The sequence below is a fragment of the Eubalaena glacialis genome, chromosome 17 (assembly GCF_028564815.1).
Source record: "Eubalaena glacialis isolate mEubGla1 chromosome 17, mEubGla1.1.hap2.+ XY, whole genome shotgun sequence".
NCBI lineage: Eukaryota > Metazoa > Chordata > Mammalia > Artiodactyla > Balaenidae > Eubalaena > Eubalaena glacialis.
In genome coordinates, this window is record NC_083732.1 from 34,225,826 (window position 1) to 34,241,905 (window position 16,080).

At 34.8% G+C, this 16,080-nt stretch overlaps 1 protein-coding gene across 1 annotated transcript in view; it reads right to left on the reverse strand.

The window, feature by feature from the left end:
* The window catches only part of NBN (nibrin), a 43,008-nt gene extending 27,487 nt beyond the window's left edge, over window positions 1-15,521 (reverse strand). Inside the window, exons 1-7 of the mRNA XM_061171359.1 lie at window positions 15,426-15,521; window positions 13,437-13,567; window positions 12,142-12,290; window positions 11,529-11,688; window positions 8,632-8,735; window positions 2,644-2,761; window positions 1,834-2,027 (exon numbers count right to left, since the gene is read on the reverse strand). Of these exons, the coding sequence (XP_061027342.1) occupies window positions 1,834-2,027; window positions 2,644-2,761; window positions 8,632-8,735; window positions 11,529-11,688; window positions 12,142-12,290; window positions 13,437-13,567; window positions 15,426-15,462 (893 nt within the window). The 5' untranslated portion in view covers window positions 15,463-15,521. The remainder of the gene's footprint in view (window positions 1-1,833; window positions 2,028-2,643; window positions 2,762-8,631; window positions 8,736-11,528; window positions 11,689-12,141; window positions 12,291-13,436; window positions 13,568-15,425) is intronic.
* Between the last annotated feature and the right edge of the window lie 559 nt (window positions 15,522-16,080).

The following is a 16,080-nucleotide window of genomic DNA, read 5'->3' on the forward strand; positions in this document are numbered from 1 at the left end:
ATTGTCTGAAATTCAGTCAATAGCTGACTTTACTGGTTTGATATAACTGTACCTTCAATTGCTATCAATGGCTTGGACTAAATGGACAGGTGTTATTTTAAGTGATAGTCTTTCTCAAACTGTAAAATTGTCCTCTCTCCAAGAACAAATTGAAACAGGAGCCAGAGACTACAGAACAAAATGTCATCTCATGATCAAGTCACCAGCCTCTGAGCAACCTCTCACTCCAGCAAGGCAGCAAGATGTAATGGTAAAGAGCATGGACTCTGGAACCAGACTGCATGCGTTCACATCCTGGCTCCTCTGCTAGCTCCCTGTGTTCTACTCAAATCCCCTTTTGCCCTCTCTGCACAATGGGGACCATAACAGTAAAAATACACATGATTGTATGAGGATTAAATGTCTTAATATATGTAGAACTCTTAGAACAGGACCTGCTACAGTATATAGTATTATGTAAGTAAGCTATTATTGCTATTGTTCAGCATGGCTTTTAAAGACTGGTAAACTGGTCATAAGTAAAATACTGCCTGAAAGAAGCCTTCTCTATTTAAAATAAACTTCTCCCCTCTGCCCTGTTATTCTGTTTTCTTATACACATTTGTAGTTATCTGTTTACTTGTCTTTATCTGTCTTTTCCTCTAGACAGTAAGCTCCAGTGGTGGCAGGGTCCATAGCTATCTTGTTAACCATTATATTCCCAGTGCCTAAAACACAATAGAATCACAGTATATTTTGGTTGTAGTAGTAAGATAGTATTTTTGTTAAACAAATATTTTCTTTTTCACAGCAGTTAACACATCTCCTTTAAGCAAAATATTTATGAGACACATGACTGAAATTTTACCTTTTACTTTGGCAAACCCATTTAAAAAAAAAGCAATCTTCATGGTCAGAAAGACTCCTGGGTCAGGAAAAATGAATACTGTGGAGAGCTTATTTGTATAGACTTTTTAGACATATAAATACCCTAGGCCCTAACTATTTTTTTAAACATTTATTTATTTATTTCGCCACGCTGGGTCTTAGTTGTGGCGTGCAGGATCTTCTAGTCGCAGCATGCAGGATCTTTAGTTGCAGCATGCGGGGTCTTTTAGTTGTGACATGTGGGATCTAGTTCCCTCAACAGGGATCGAACCCAGGCCCCCTGAACTGGGAGCGCGGAGTCTTAGCCACTGGACCACCAGCGAAGTCCCGGCCCTAACTATTTTTTACTAGGTGAATAGAAATTCAGTCAACGGACTGCCAAGGCTGATTTTTTTACTTTGTGCTTCAAAAATGCTAAGATTATTAACACCAGTAAAGAGTCCAGGAAAAAAATCCTTGCTTTAGTGCTTTCAAACTGCCGCCTCTCCACACTACAAACACTATTCTAGGATACTTGATACTTTCTTTCCTGCTTTCCCATAACAGCCTATATAGCCATAATAGAGTAATTTTTATACAAATTTTCAACGGATAATAATCAAGGGAAAAATACATTCCAGCTTGAGGCTATTTCAGAACAATTTTACATTTGAGTTTTAACTTACTCAACTACATATTCTAGAGAAAAACAAATACTGCTTTTTTAAGAGAGGTATATTCTGCAAATTCTATTAAAGTAACAAAAAAGCGGCAGAAAACAAATATTGAGATAAAACTGTCATGGATAAATATATTCTATTTCTAGCATACTAAGTCACAATAAATTTCCAAGTACCATACACAATAAAATCTTTACAATAATTCTTGTATATACCTTTACATTATTATGTGGAGTGCAAAAAAAGTTACATATAAAATCACCTACTTGCCCTGTTTTTTTTTAACTAATAAAGAATAATTCTGTACCTCTGCAGTATATCCATAATGGAATGAATCCATTTTTTCTGAGAGTCAGGAATTAAGGTCTGTGAATCTGTTATTCCTACATCAACAACACAAGTTCCAGGAGCTGAAAAGAAACTATCTTCTTCTTCATTGTCTTCCGTTATCAACCTAGTGTCTCCTCCTCCAAATACAACTGCTGCACTTAATTTTTTATGCTAAAAATGGAAAGAAAAAGAAAAAAAGTAATGAAATAGCCATAATTAATGTCTTGAATACATTCTTAAAATTATAAGAATTTGATTTGGGAAGTGAAATATAAGCAGAATTGAAGAAGAATTGATTTTATAATACTTCCTGAGAGGACAATCTGAGCTTCCACTCTGAGAAAATCCCTAGTTCACCAGGTACCACTGCAGCCCTGGAATCCTTACATCATCTACAGCTCCTCTTCACACAGTACTGTAACTGTGGGTTTACTTGCATGATTTTTCCACTTGTAACATTAACTCCTGGAACTCTCATTTCAGCACACAGAAGACATTCAACAGCTGCTTACTAACCGAACAAGTTAGAACTTAAACCAAAGTTTTTGGTCTCCTCCTTGTACGTATTTATATAAACTTAATTAATAAGCCAATTAAGAGATATTAAGAAATGCCATAGTCATATACATGAACGCTGGGCAAGTTCTGGTGCCTGGGTAGTTTTTTATCTCACTTCACACTTCTACACAAAATCTCAAAAGGAAGTGCATTAACAACTATTGACAACAGTAATAATTTATCCTAGTTTATAACATTTTCTTTACAAAAATTTAGCTTACAACATTACCTGTTTGGCATTTAGAAAGACAAATGTTTTCCCTTTGAAGATCTGTTTTCTTTCCTGTCGTCCTGACAGATCAATATTTTTACTTCCAATAACTGGTTCATCAATAGGTGGGTAAAAACTATAAAAAATAAAATAAAGTACATTCTAATTATACACTACACTGTATGTATAACATTAAATTTGTAAATGGAATGGCAATCTAGACACTAGAAAGGCTTAATTTCTATAATACCGTTATATTATTAAAAAATTAAGAGTTTTATCTGGGACGTAAGGACTGAAAGTGCCTAAACACTTTTTCTAGAAATATGGTGACAGATGCCACACAGAACAGCAGAACTCTTCTTTATTTTCTAAAACTATATAATACAAAAGTAGACAATCATAACGAGATACAATTAAATATATATGAATCAAACAACTTATGTAAATTACAAATGGTTGAGAGAGAAAAAGTAATTAAAAAGTTTAAAAAAAAGTAAAATCAAAACCAAAACCAAAAAAAAAAACAAAAACCGAATGGTTGAATCATCATCCATTAAAGATCAACTTCTATTAGCATGTTGTGCTTGTTTAGGAACCAGTAAGTATTAGTAATAATGTTCATATTGTAATTCTATGAACTACTGCTATAAGTGTTTTGTTACAAATCTCTTTGGAGAAGCTCAGGGAATTTTAAAACCTACATTTTGTCAGTTTAAATAAAATTCCCAAAGATTTAAAAACACAGTCTTTTAGCTCTTTAATGTAACACTATAAACACATTTTAATAATCCATAGAGATTAGGGAAAAGAAGAAAATAGAGAAGTAAAATCAACAGATAATTCAGTCCATAGTTTCAACTTTCTATATAACCAGATCTTTTGTTACAGCTATTCATAACTGACCAGACTTTTAGTTTCTCTACCTTCTAGTAAAAATTATTAATGTTCATGGATAGAAAGACTCGATATTGTCTACATGTCAGTTCTTCCCAACTTGATCTATAGATTAAACACAATCCCAGTAACTCCCAGCAAGTTATTTTGTGAATGTTAACAAACAGATTCTAAAGTTTACATGGAGAGGCAAAAGACCCAGAACAGCCAACACAATATTAAGGAAGAAGAACAAGGTTGGAGTACTAACACTACAGAATTCAAGACTTAATGTAAAGCGGCAGTAATCAAGAGAGTGTGGGACTTCCCTGGTGGTGCAGTGGTTAAGAATCTCCCTGCCATTGCAGGGGACACGGGTTCGAGCCCTGGTCCGGGAAGATCCCACATGCCACAGAGCAACTAAGCCCGTGTGCCACAACTACTGAGGCCCGCGCGCCTAGAGCCCGTGCTCCGCAACAAGAGAAGCCACCACGATGAGAAGCCCGCGCACGGCAACGAAGAGGAGCCCCCACTCGCTGCAACTAGAGAAAGCCCGCGCACAGCAACGAAGATCCAATGCAGCCAAAAATAAATAAATTAAAATAAATAAATTTAAAAAAAAGAAAAGATTAAAAAAAAAAAGAATCCGCCTGCCAAAGCAGGGGACATGGGTTCGAGCCCTGGTCCGGGAAGATCTCACATGCCACGGAACAACTACTGCTTTCTAATGAGAAAAATAGCATTTTAAAATTATCTACAGCTTTGTGTTTTTCACACTGTCATTCTTAATTTTGCCACAGATAATAGTTAACAGTTAACTACAGTTTAGTTCAATGAAGAGTGAACATTTGTTATACCAAGTCACATTCCATGAGAACGATATGCAATTAGCTTTCCAGAGTTCTAACTTTTATTTGTGTGATTCTTTGATGTTTGGTTCCTCTACTAAGTGCCAAGATGGTAGAAACTGTAATGCTTTTTGGCTCATCATTATATCCTCAGGTCTATCTTGCCTGGTTCAATAAATATTTGATAATAAATAAACTGATAGTATAAAACAGAAATAAAAATTTCACCTAATAAATTAGAAGTAGACAGAAAGTAAAAACATCCCTCAATACAAATGTGAGTATTAAAATTCTGGGACTAGAAAAATGTATTTTGGTTTTCTTTTAAAAACATTGATAAATTTGAGCCCCAATACTCAATAAGACTGATCTTGAAAGGAAAAAAAAACACCGTATTATCAAGAATCGAATCAAATGTTGGAGTCATACATACATATACATATATATGATATACATATATATATCATATATATAATACACTGATAAATAATTGACTATGTTCTGGAACTTCATATACATAGAAAAATCTTTCTCTCTTTAGTAGTATTAAGGATGAAAACAAGAAAGGAGAGACTAGTGATAAATGTGAAGAAAACATCATTAAAAAATCAGTATTTCTGAAAAATTACATTCTAGAAGTTTTAAAGCATCACTGAGGCTATAGTGATTTGACAGCTAGTAATAAAATTGGAAAACAGTAAATTAACTTGGCAGAGACCTAGGTTAGAGGCACACTGCCTGAATACAAGGATACCACAAATATAAAATGACCTCTAACTTCTATAATGAAAAAATTAAAACATTTTTTGGCATACTTACACAGAAACTTCAAGAGCTACAAATAAAATAATTATGCTTTATTATGTAGTAACTGGTACATATTATTCACAAATTCTATAAAATATTAATCTAGAAATATTGACTTTTTCCTATATACATTTTATAACTTTATATAAATTCTTCACGTGATGTTCAATAAATTTTATCTAACTCAGAGCACATCATCTTCACTTCTGTCCCAAGATTTTCCAAATACAGAATTTTTCTGAATTCATGTATAATTCTGGCCATGGAAACTATTCCAAGCCACAATATTTCTTTGCCCAACATCTGGATAGCTGTTTATTTCATTAGTACCAAAGGTACATGTTCATGATTTCTAGAACCACATACTTACTATACTGCTTTTTTTTTTGGTGATCTCTAAAAGGTTTGAATTACATTGGCATTCACAACTTGTAAATCTGAGCTTGTATCTCCAGGAAGAAAATTTCTAGTGTGTGTTAAATTTCTTTGCTTTAAATTTTAATTGATTATTTAAGGTCAACTCTACAAGCTTCCTAAACTTTCATTTACCAAGATTGTTTCATGCTAATGTGTCTCTTGGGTCTGAGATTTTATTACAAGCTAATAAGTTAACCTATTGCTCTTTCATGGATGCTGGCAGAAGACACAAGACTCCTGGGTCAGAGACAAAGCAAGCAGCAAGCCTCAGTGTGTTTGCAGCAAGTCTCCTTCCATGCCAAGTCCCCTGAGGATGACACAGAAGGTACATACCGTGGGTTATGTTACAGGAGAGGTATATACCATGGGTAGTGTTACACTGAACTTGGGAATCCACCCATTTTATAACAAGCTATAAGCAGGCCTGCTCTCTGTCCTGGGAAGGAGATACTACCTCATCCCTCCAGGTTTCTCACTGCAAACATAACCCTGAGAAATGGCCTGGGTATAGGGCAGTCAGGGCCTTTCATTCTTGGCATATCCAGCAAGTTTTGTATGATGTAAGGACTCTCTCCCAACAGTGTTTTCTGAAAACAATGCTGCTTGTTGTTTGAAATAAATTGAGAAAGGGAAACTCCCTTTTTCTCTTGAGGATCATTTTTTTTACATTCAGACATATATAGTATTTTAACGAACTTCCTTTATTAGAGCATAGAGTATCAAAATTAAATACTTCTTTTAAATGTAATCTAAAAATGACTTCACCTACATTGGTACTTTGATAACAGTATAGGAAAATTAGGTATCACAAACCATATCAGGTACTCTATCTTAACCCTTCACTTACTCTGTTTTGTGGTAACAGTGCAAAGGTGCAGACATAACTGTACCAAAAAGGACTACACATTTTGTTAGGTAAAAATATTATAGTATGCCTCCTAATTTAAATTCAGGACTAGTGATAATGCTTTTACAGAACTAAAGGAACAGGTAGTTATGTAATAGAAGACCCACCACAATTTATCTCATATCCCTTTTATAACCCATCCTACTACTATTTAATATCTTAAATTTAATCATTTTTCTATTTAATTGAGTATGTAGTCAAATTAGTCTTCAACAAACATATCAAAATGGATCCCAATAGGTATAGCAATCTATTAAGGCAAAAAACTACGTATTTTAAAATAGTATTAAAAACTTGATTATCAGTTGCTATCATCAAACATTAACTAATGTAATAGTCTTTCCTGGTTAACACTGAATTAGGAGTTATTGAACAATCTTAGAGTAGGGATGTTTTATTATAGCCATCTAAGTTAATACAGTCACAAATTGAAGCCAGAAAAAAACTATGCCTAATCTAAAGTAAAAAAAACAAAAAACAAAAAACCAAGGTTAAATACACCTGAGAATCTGAACAAATAAGTAAGAATCAATGACTAATTCTAAAAACTCCAAGACCATAAAACATATCACCAGTAGTAAAAACTTAATCAGACCCCTCCACTCTTAAGTAATCTAGAATTAACAATGGTTTATTATCTGTAACAAGTGTCATTATTTATAGGATTTATCAACTTTTCTAGGGAGGGTCATAAATAGGCTTCAGGGAAAAATGTAATTCTGTTGAAATACTATGTAAGTTGGTAGTAAGTGAAGTTTCTAGAGGAGAGACCAGTGCTTTCATTTTCTCACAGGGGTCTAGGACTCAAAAAAGGTTAAGAATCATCTATTTTAAAATCTCAGGAATTCCCTGGTGGTCCAATGGTTAGGACTCTGCATTTTCACTGCCAAGGGCCCAGGTTCAATCCCTGGTCAGGGAACTCAGATCCCTCAAGCCGCTTGGTGTGGCCAAAAAATAAATAAAATAAAATCTGAAGATCTCTTTCCAGAAGAAAGCATATTTTCTGTTAACCAGATTATAAAATACAAGAAACCTCCCAAATGAAAATTAAAAACAAAGAGAAAAATCTGATATTCAGTTACTTTTAAAAGCAGATACATATTATCAGGTATAAATAGTTCCTAAAAATATATGCACTGGGCAAATTAGCTTATAATAGCTAGTAATATTTTTAAATTGGTAATAAAATACTTAGCTTGAATAGGTAATACTTAACCTAAATTGGGTAATAAAATACTTAATTTGCATAGAATTTTAGATTTTTAAAACCTCCTCAAATCTATTATGCCATATAGACTATAAGCTACTGACATACATTTTAAGCAAGCATGTTCTTATGCTGACTAAAAACACCCACCATTTTATAGTCACCAGTATTTTAACCATGCAATCTGAAAAGAAAAATCACAAATATCTTCCTCCTCAACCATAGCTTATATTACTGCAAACATTACTAATACAATACATACAGTGGATAGATCCTTTAGTCTGGTGGTTCACAAATTTAGCAGAGCATCCAAAAAATTAAATAAATAATCAAGCTACTATGAATCTTCCCAGATATTGCAATTAGCTACATTTCTTTTAATAAGCACCTATTATGATGCCAGGCAATATGCTCAGACTTTATGTATACCACTAGTTAAGATAAATGATAATTATACTAATACTAATAATACTAAATACTTAAACACTCAGCAGGACAGGTATTAGTCTCATTTTTCAAAGGAGGTAACTGACACTTAGAAGAAATCAGCTCAATTCCCAAGGCCACAGCGCTGTTAATATTCTGGCCCAGGACTCTGAGGCTCCACAACAGGGATGCTGCACCACACAGTTCCTGGTGTCCTGCATGCATGATGCCCAGCATTGTCATGTGTGCTCTACTGATTTCACCTCTATGTTATTACTGTCCTTCAACATTTTCCTTTAAATATTGGCACATATGTAACATTTGTTTCATGGAGATAAGGAACAATCACAAAGAACTGGGAAACTTTCTTCACATACTGACAAGAAAACTTCATTAATAATACTGAACTGTAACATTACATCCTGAAACAGTCAATAAAGAGGGAATTAACCTAAATAAAACCAGTGCTATCATATTTTGTATGTCATATTTTATTATATTTAAAATACGCAATATACCTTTCAATTTCTGGAGGCTGTTTCTTGGACTGAACTGTTTTAAGAAATTCAGTAAAATATTCTGGTTTTACAATCGGACGCCCACAAATGAGTGCACATATTGTCTAAAAAGAAGAAAACATGTGAATACATATACTCATACCCTAGCTTTTTTAAAGATGTAAGTTATAGACTACAAAGAGGCTGTTCTATTCTGTTTTTCCTCCTGTCTCTCTATATTTATAAAGGAGACACAATCTATAAAATAGAAGTCAGTATTGGTCACTGCCTAGTTTTAGTATAAAAATCCCTGTATTATCACTTGATTATTAGAAGCTACCAATTACAATACGGGGGGGGGGGGACAGATTGGGAGTTTGGGATTGACATATACACAATGCTATATTTAAAGTAGATAACCAACGAGGACCTACTGTATAGCACAGGGGACTCTGCTTGACATTCTGTAATAACCTAAATGGGAAAAGAATTTGAAAAAGAATAGATACATGTGTATGTATAACTGAATCAATCACTTTGCTGTACACCTGAAACTAACAAGGTTGTTAATCAACTATACTCCAATATAAAATAAAAATTAAAAATAAACAAACTGTGGTAACTACAACTCATGTAAGTCAGACCCTGCAAAGCAAAGGCCTATATGCTAAAATAGCAATAAGATTGTTGAAATAACAAATAAATGTAACGTACAGGCAAGTATCAATAAACAATAAACAATCATTATTAAAGGTGAAAAAAAAAGAAGCTATCAATTACAATATTAATTTAAAAACTGCTTGGGGAGGGCAGAACAACATAACATAAAACACAAGTCAATTTAAAAATGTATACCATTTTAAAAACATTAAAATGTACATCTTAGAATTAAGGAAATGTAACATCTGCCCTAGAGAAGACAATAACAAGAGATAAACATGAGAGAGTTCTTTCAGCTTAATTGCCTTTCAAACTGATTTTAATTATGGAATAAAGTGTTTTTAAGAAAGTAAATAAAGGAATAACTCTTTAGTGTTGGACAAAAGCTGAAAATAAGTATACACAGATGGAGTGGGGGAAGAAACTTCAACTAGCAAGTGAATTAAACTATAAGCCTCAAATATGATGTATCCATAAAATTTGAGACAGATTAAAAAATACCATCACTGACAATGAAAATAAGATTCAGCATAATTCTAGGAAATAATCCAACTAAAGAATTAGTAAGAATACTTCTAATAAACATAGGAAATTACCTAAATGTGAGCAAGCAATTTAGGGTATCTCTCAAGAATGGAATCTGAAAGTTATGAACCTCAAATATGAATGAAATAATTGACTTCTTGCATGAAGCAGTAATGTGCAATTCAACACTGGACTGAGTAAACTCCAATACATGTGATCCTGGGCAAAGGATTCAATTGCTCCATGCCTCAGTTTCCTCTTCAGAAAATAAAAACTGAACTGAATGCTCTTTAGGTTACCTTTTTGTTCTAACATTCAACGATTTTAAAAACATAAACTAACCTGTATTTTTGGAAAATTTACTAAAAAAATAATATAATGACAAAATTTTTTTTGCACACAATTGATCAGAAATATTGAAAAAGGAGTATTGCTCTGCCTTTGTTGGTATATATACAGTACTCTCTTAATATCCAGGGACTGGGTGGCCATTAGCATCCTAGTCACTGGAATACAGTGTACTATGGTAAATGGATGCTAGTTTCCAGGTCTGTCACAGACTCAGTAAAATATCTTTCAAGACCATCTAACTGCCTTTGCTCTTATTTCAAACCCACCAAGCAATGGCATGATTACCTATTCCATTTCTCAGGTACCTTGGTATCTTCAAGGGGACCATGTTGGAGTCCACATGTAGATATTCTGGTCACTATAAAGATACATCCCTACTATAAACTGATAAATGGACATTTTGAATTATGAATCTATTATCTGGGTTTATTAGCATAAATTACTATTCAGGAGGCTAATCACTCTGCTGAATTTATAAATCAATTTCATAAACTGACAAAGATGAAACAATCTTTGATCCAAGTTTAACATGAGGTTCAATCTGAACAGCAAGCCTTTCTCTATGACACCTATTTAGGTATAAGACACATATTCTAATTTAATTAATTATATATTAAAGGATTTTTGTATCATCGAATAAAGGAATCTAAATATCTGTTGCTTTTCACTATAGATATTAACCTAAAACAATCTCACATATCTATAGTCAACCTGCTGAAGGAGACGAATCACCTCCCAATATCATTCTTCAATTAGTTTTGGATTAACCAAATCTGAAGAAGATGCAAAGTCTGAAAACATACCAAAATACATCACTGCTTTGACAAATAACATATATCTACATATCTCTAGATTGTGACAATACATTAAGGTAATACTGTAAGAATCTAAAGTCTTGTGATTAGGGTCTAAAGCCAAATAAGAACTAAATAAAAGAGCATGAAACCATGAGATGGTATCAGAGACTGGAGGAAGGAAAGACATGAGCTGCTAACTTTGAAGATTGGCAGTTGATCTCTAATTGCTTTGCTTTTAGACTGAAAACACAAACTACACGCTGTAATAACTGCTTGGTGAAAGGATAATATAAATCATTTAAATGCTAAACTGCTTGGTGAAAGGATAATATAAATCATTTAAATGCTAAATCATTTAAATAATTTCATGTGCTTTTGCTTGCCCCAGATAATAAACAGTGTTTCTGAAAAACCATTCTAGCCTATACGGTAGATATGGGGTTGGTTGGCATATATACATCTACAACTAACAGTTCTGATAGTTTTAAAGCAAGTGACTTTTAAAACATCCGTGTACAGTGGGTAAAGGAATAAACTTAAATTCAGAGAACTTACTTTAACATAATAACAAGGCATTCAACTTACTTTAATGGTAACTTTAACTGATACCATGACAAGGTGAGTACATTCCTCTGTCCAATTGTTTACAGTAAGTCCTCCAAGTTGCAATACAGCTTGACTTAAAGCAGTTTTCCCAGAGACATCTAAACAAGAAGAGCACGCAACCAAAGGTTCATACTCTACTCTGTAAATGAGAATAAGTTACATAAAGTTATCATAGTTATAGAGATGGCAACTTATGGTACTTTAAACTTTAAGCTCACATCATATGCTATTATTTTGATTTTTATGTATTACTAAACTTTCTAACTTATGCAATTATCACTTCCTAAGTCTTAAGTCGCAATTAAGAAAAAAACAATGATCAAAGTTTAACATTATACTTTGACCTATGCAGAATCAAACAAAAGTAGCTCCCATCAAGGTTCTTAGGGCCCACTCAAACTCTCATTCACTCTTTTCACTATCTATGATTAATAAAATGCACTAACCACGTGTGGTGCAAAGTTCACTACTGTCCTAAGTAGGAACTAAATAGACTGGTTCCAATTCATTATCCATAAATATCCTTTTCCTTTAGAATCTGATTGGTGCAAAATAGAGCTGTCCATTTTAATATCAATTTAAAAATTCTTACTTGAATTTACTTTCAAACACTCCAAAGGTAACTCTATCCCCTGTCTTCAAAATTCGGGAAAGGCCATTCTGCATTTTTTCCTCATTAACAAAGGTACCATACTTAGAATTATCTTTTATTGTCAATACAGGGATTTCATCTGTTTGACTCTGAAAAAAAAAAATCAATAAATAATTCAAAGTCTCTTACCACTCAGTAAATACTATTCCTAAGGGGAAAGGTTTCAAAACAAAAGGTTGATAACTTCTGGAATAGGTGATACGTGGCTAACCTCCCAACACAGTAGGCAATACAGTTATTGTTTTGGTTGCATGCAAAGAATGATCACTCAACTAGCAATTAAGAGAAAAATGTCAATTCCAGAATCACTCCTCTTAGAACATACATTTTCTTTATTTTTGTAAGTCAGTGGAGATTTTCCTGACCCCTCACAATTTGAGAACTGTTTGCTTTTGTACAGTCTGTTCATGCATAAAATGACAGCTTCATTCCTAAGGTTTTTGTTTTTTTTTAAATTATCAAAATCACATAGTAAAAATCAGTCCAATGCAAAAAGGCTAGAGTGTCTGACTTGCAGTAACAATTTTATTTTTTTCTTTAGGATTTTCAACAATGTTTTTCTACACCTAAAAGAATACAGACACAAAACCTAAATATTACTGAACAGATCCAGCATTTGCCAACATGCAGTCTTTGCTCAAAATAATGGCTTTTCTTTCTTAATTACCACCAGCATTACCATTAGCACAGCCATTTGTGCTTTTACAACCTACCTTTATTATTAAAACAACCAACACACCAAAACAAACTCAAAGCTATTCAAACGAGCTGTGGGGCATATACAACAACTGTTTTCCCTAGTAAAGCAAATCGATTTCCTTTGTGAAAACCTAAGATATACGGCAAACACCAGTGTTCATATGGCTGCATTAACTCATTAAAGCAGGAGTCATGATGGTCCATTCACTGCTCTATTCCCAGGCTTTGGCACAGTGATTGACACACAATAAGCACTCAATAAATGTTCAAGTAAATAAATATAAATATGTTCTACTTCCCCTGAGTTTCTAAATCACTAAAACAAATAGTAAAATACTGAAACAGAAACTTCAAATCTTAAATAAACAAATATCACCAGTACCACTGCCCAAACGTCCTTAATTTTGTTAACATTTAAAGAAAACTAACAGCTTTATAAAAAGTCTCCCAAACTCTCTCTTACATATACACCAAGGCAAACTTTTGTGATTTCAATCCTCTTACTGTCAGCTAGTGAAATAAAATTAGTAACTTACCAGGTTAGTTACAGAAAAGTTAGCAGTTAATACAGCATGATTTCGGCTGATTGATTGATCATCTTCAATTAGAATGCCACAGTTTTTCCTTCCAACAATGTACTCAACACCAGCCAAAAGTCTGTATGGTTCTAAGAGAATTTTTTTAAAAAGTAAATTAACAGGTACACACATACATAAACATGTATTTACGATATAGGTATGGCAAATATTTAAACATTATTATTTTGCTATTTAAATGCTAATAATCAACTTTACGGAAATCAAACTTGTGTTTTCCAGTAAAGCCTCACTGAAGGAGGCAAATCTAAACAGATAGAAAGCTCTACCATTTTTCTAACAGGAAAACAATTTTGTCAATGCTTGCCCAAATTAACTTATAATTTAATGCATTACCAAATAAAATCACGACACTATGTTTGGAGCTTGATAAACGAATTCAAAATTCCATCAGGAAAATATAATGTGAAAAACTGTCCAGAAAAATGTGAATATTATGGGAACTTCCTCTACCAGGTGGTAAAGTATGCCACAAAGCGAAAGCAGTTAAAAAGTATGGTATTGGATCAAGAGTAAAAATTATAGATCAATGCAAGAAAAGTCCAGACCAGATTCAAGTGCATAATTTGGGGATTTTTTTTTTTTCTTTTTATGTTAAAGGTAGCTTTTAGAACAACGTGAAAAGGTTATTAGTTTAAAAAAATTTTGGAAATCACAAATTGTTGGAGGAACAGCATGTACGTTGAAGACTTGTAGAGTTTAGTCTGGTACCACTGGAGTGGTAGAGTGATTAGGGCAAATAAACTAGACAAGTAGAAAGGAATCCAGGTAAACCTTGACCAGACCTGGATTATATTTTATTAATCAGATTCTTAACCTAGAGTGGATTCTTTCAACGAAAAACTTTTGTGTTGGTTTCCCTACATTTTTCCTAGAAGGATGGCACCCCATAGCTTCCATCAGATTCTGAAAAGAGTTCAAGATCCCCCAAAAGTTAAGAATGCCACCCACTGGTGCTAGGGGCATTTTTCTTCTGCTACCTCCTTAAAGGAACTCAAAGAGCCAGCCACAGGCTACAACTGTTTCTGGAAACTGTTCCTACTGTGTTCCACCTCGCAATGCTCCAAGTCCACAGTGAAACTTGATCTTTGAGTCTCTATAATATTTTTGAGTATCTACAGTATTTTTACAGTATTTATTTTCCTTACCATTAGTTTGGCCCTCTCCATACTTCCTTACACTGTCAGTCCATTTAGCCTCTACGTAGATCTTTTTTTCAATCATAATGTAAACTTCCGGAGGGCAAGGCCAATCATAGGCTACAACTGCTTATCTATCAACTAATAAGTGCTTACATATATTAGGCAACCAATTTACATGCAATTACCATTTTCCGTTGCTAGAAATGCAGAAAAAAAAAACTTTTTCAGTTGTGATGACAAAACGGAAAAAAGCTCCGAAACAAAACCAAAATTATGCTTTCCTGTAGTTGCCATTTACACAAGTCATCTCCGTGGCTCCTCACAATAATAAACAATGCGCTCAAGACAGAGTCATCGAGTCTTCCACACTGTTAACTTATTCTGGGTGTTTCCTCAAAAGCTTAAAACGCTAGGTGTTGTAACATATACCCGGCCAAGTCTCAATCCGGAAGACCATTTAAGTCCGGGTCAGAGCTAGTCCCGCCAGAGGAGTTGGTCCCAACCACGGAGAACCTGGCGGTAGACCGGGCGGAAAGGACCCGGCGGTCACTGAACGGCCCAGTGTCGCATGCCTCCTCCCCCCCGTCAGACCAAAGCCTGGTTCGCAAGCACTGCGCACCCGCCGAGAAAGACCACGCGGTCCCCACACAACAAATGCGCGGCTTCCGCACCAGCTTTCGCAGCCTCCCAGGGAGAGAACGGACCGGAAGTAACGATCCGCAAACCCTGTGCCCACCGCATCTGCTCCCGGGAAATCGGTCCCCGGACATCTCCCTACCGCCCTTACCTCGGGCAGGGCCCGCAGCTGGGAGCAACTTCCACATGGCCTGGAACACTAGGGTCTGGCCGATGTGCGGCAGCGTAACCGCGGCTGACCGACGTGCGCGGCCGCAGCGCCAGCGATTCGCGCGGACTCCGGGACGTGCGCGCTCCCGGAAGCCACACCTGCCTAAGAAGCGGACGGATAGACAGAAGTGCGGCGTTGGTGCCTGGTCGCCACCCTGTGGTTAGGAAAGGAATAGCGCAATGTGTATTGAAATGTGCTGTCTTAAAAAGATCCCATTTTAAGGTGTTCAACGAATACAAGATTATCGATTTTTTTCTGATTGTGAATGGAAATGATTTTAAAAATCAGCTTCAAAGCAACGTAAGGAAACTTTCTAGTTAAAGATATTAACGTAGTGACCAGTTACATATTTCCATGCATTTGCAATTGCTTAAATTGCGGTCATTCCTTCGTATGGATCCTAATGATTGTGATAATTATGGTGAAGATAAGTATTTCACTCCAATTATTTTTACTCTTCTCCAAGCTCAAATAAAGTTCTCCTAATTTCTCTGTTTCATAATGTTGCACTTTCATCTAATCAGTAGCTAAGTACTGGGGAGTTTATCCGTCCTTTCCATTTCTACTTGTACCGAGCTGGTGCAAGCTCTTCTCA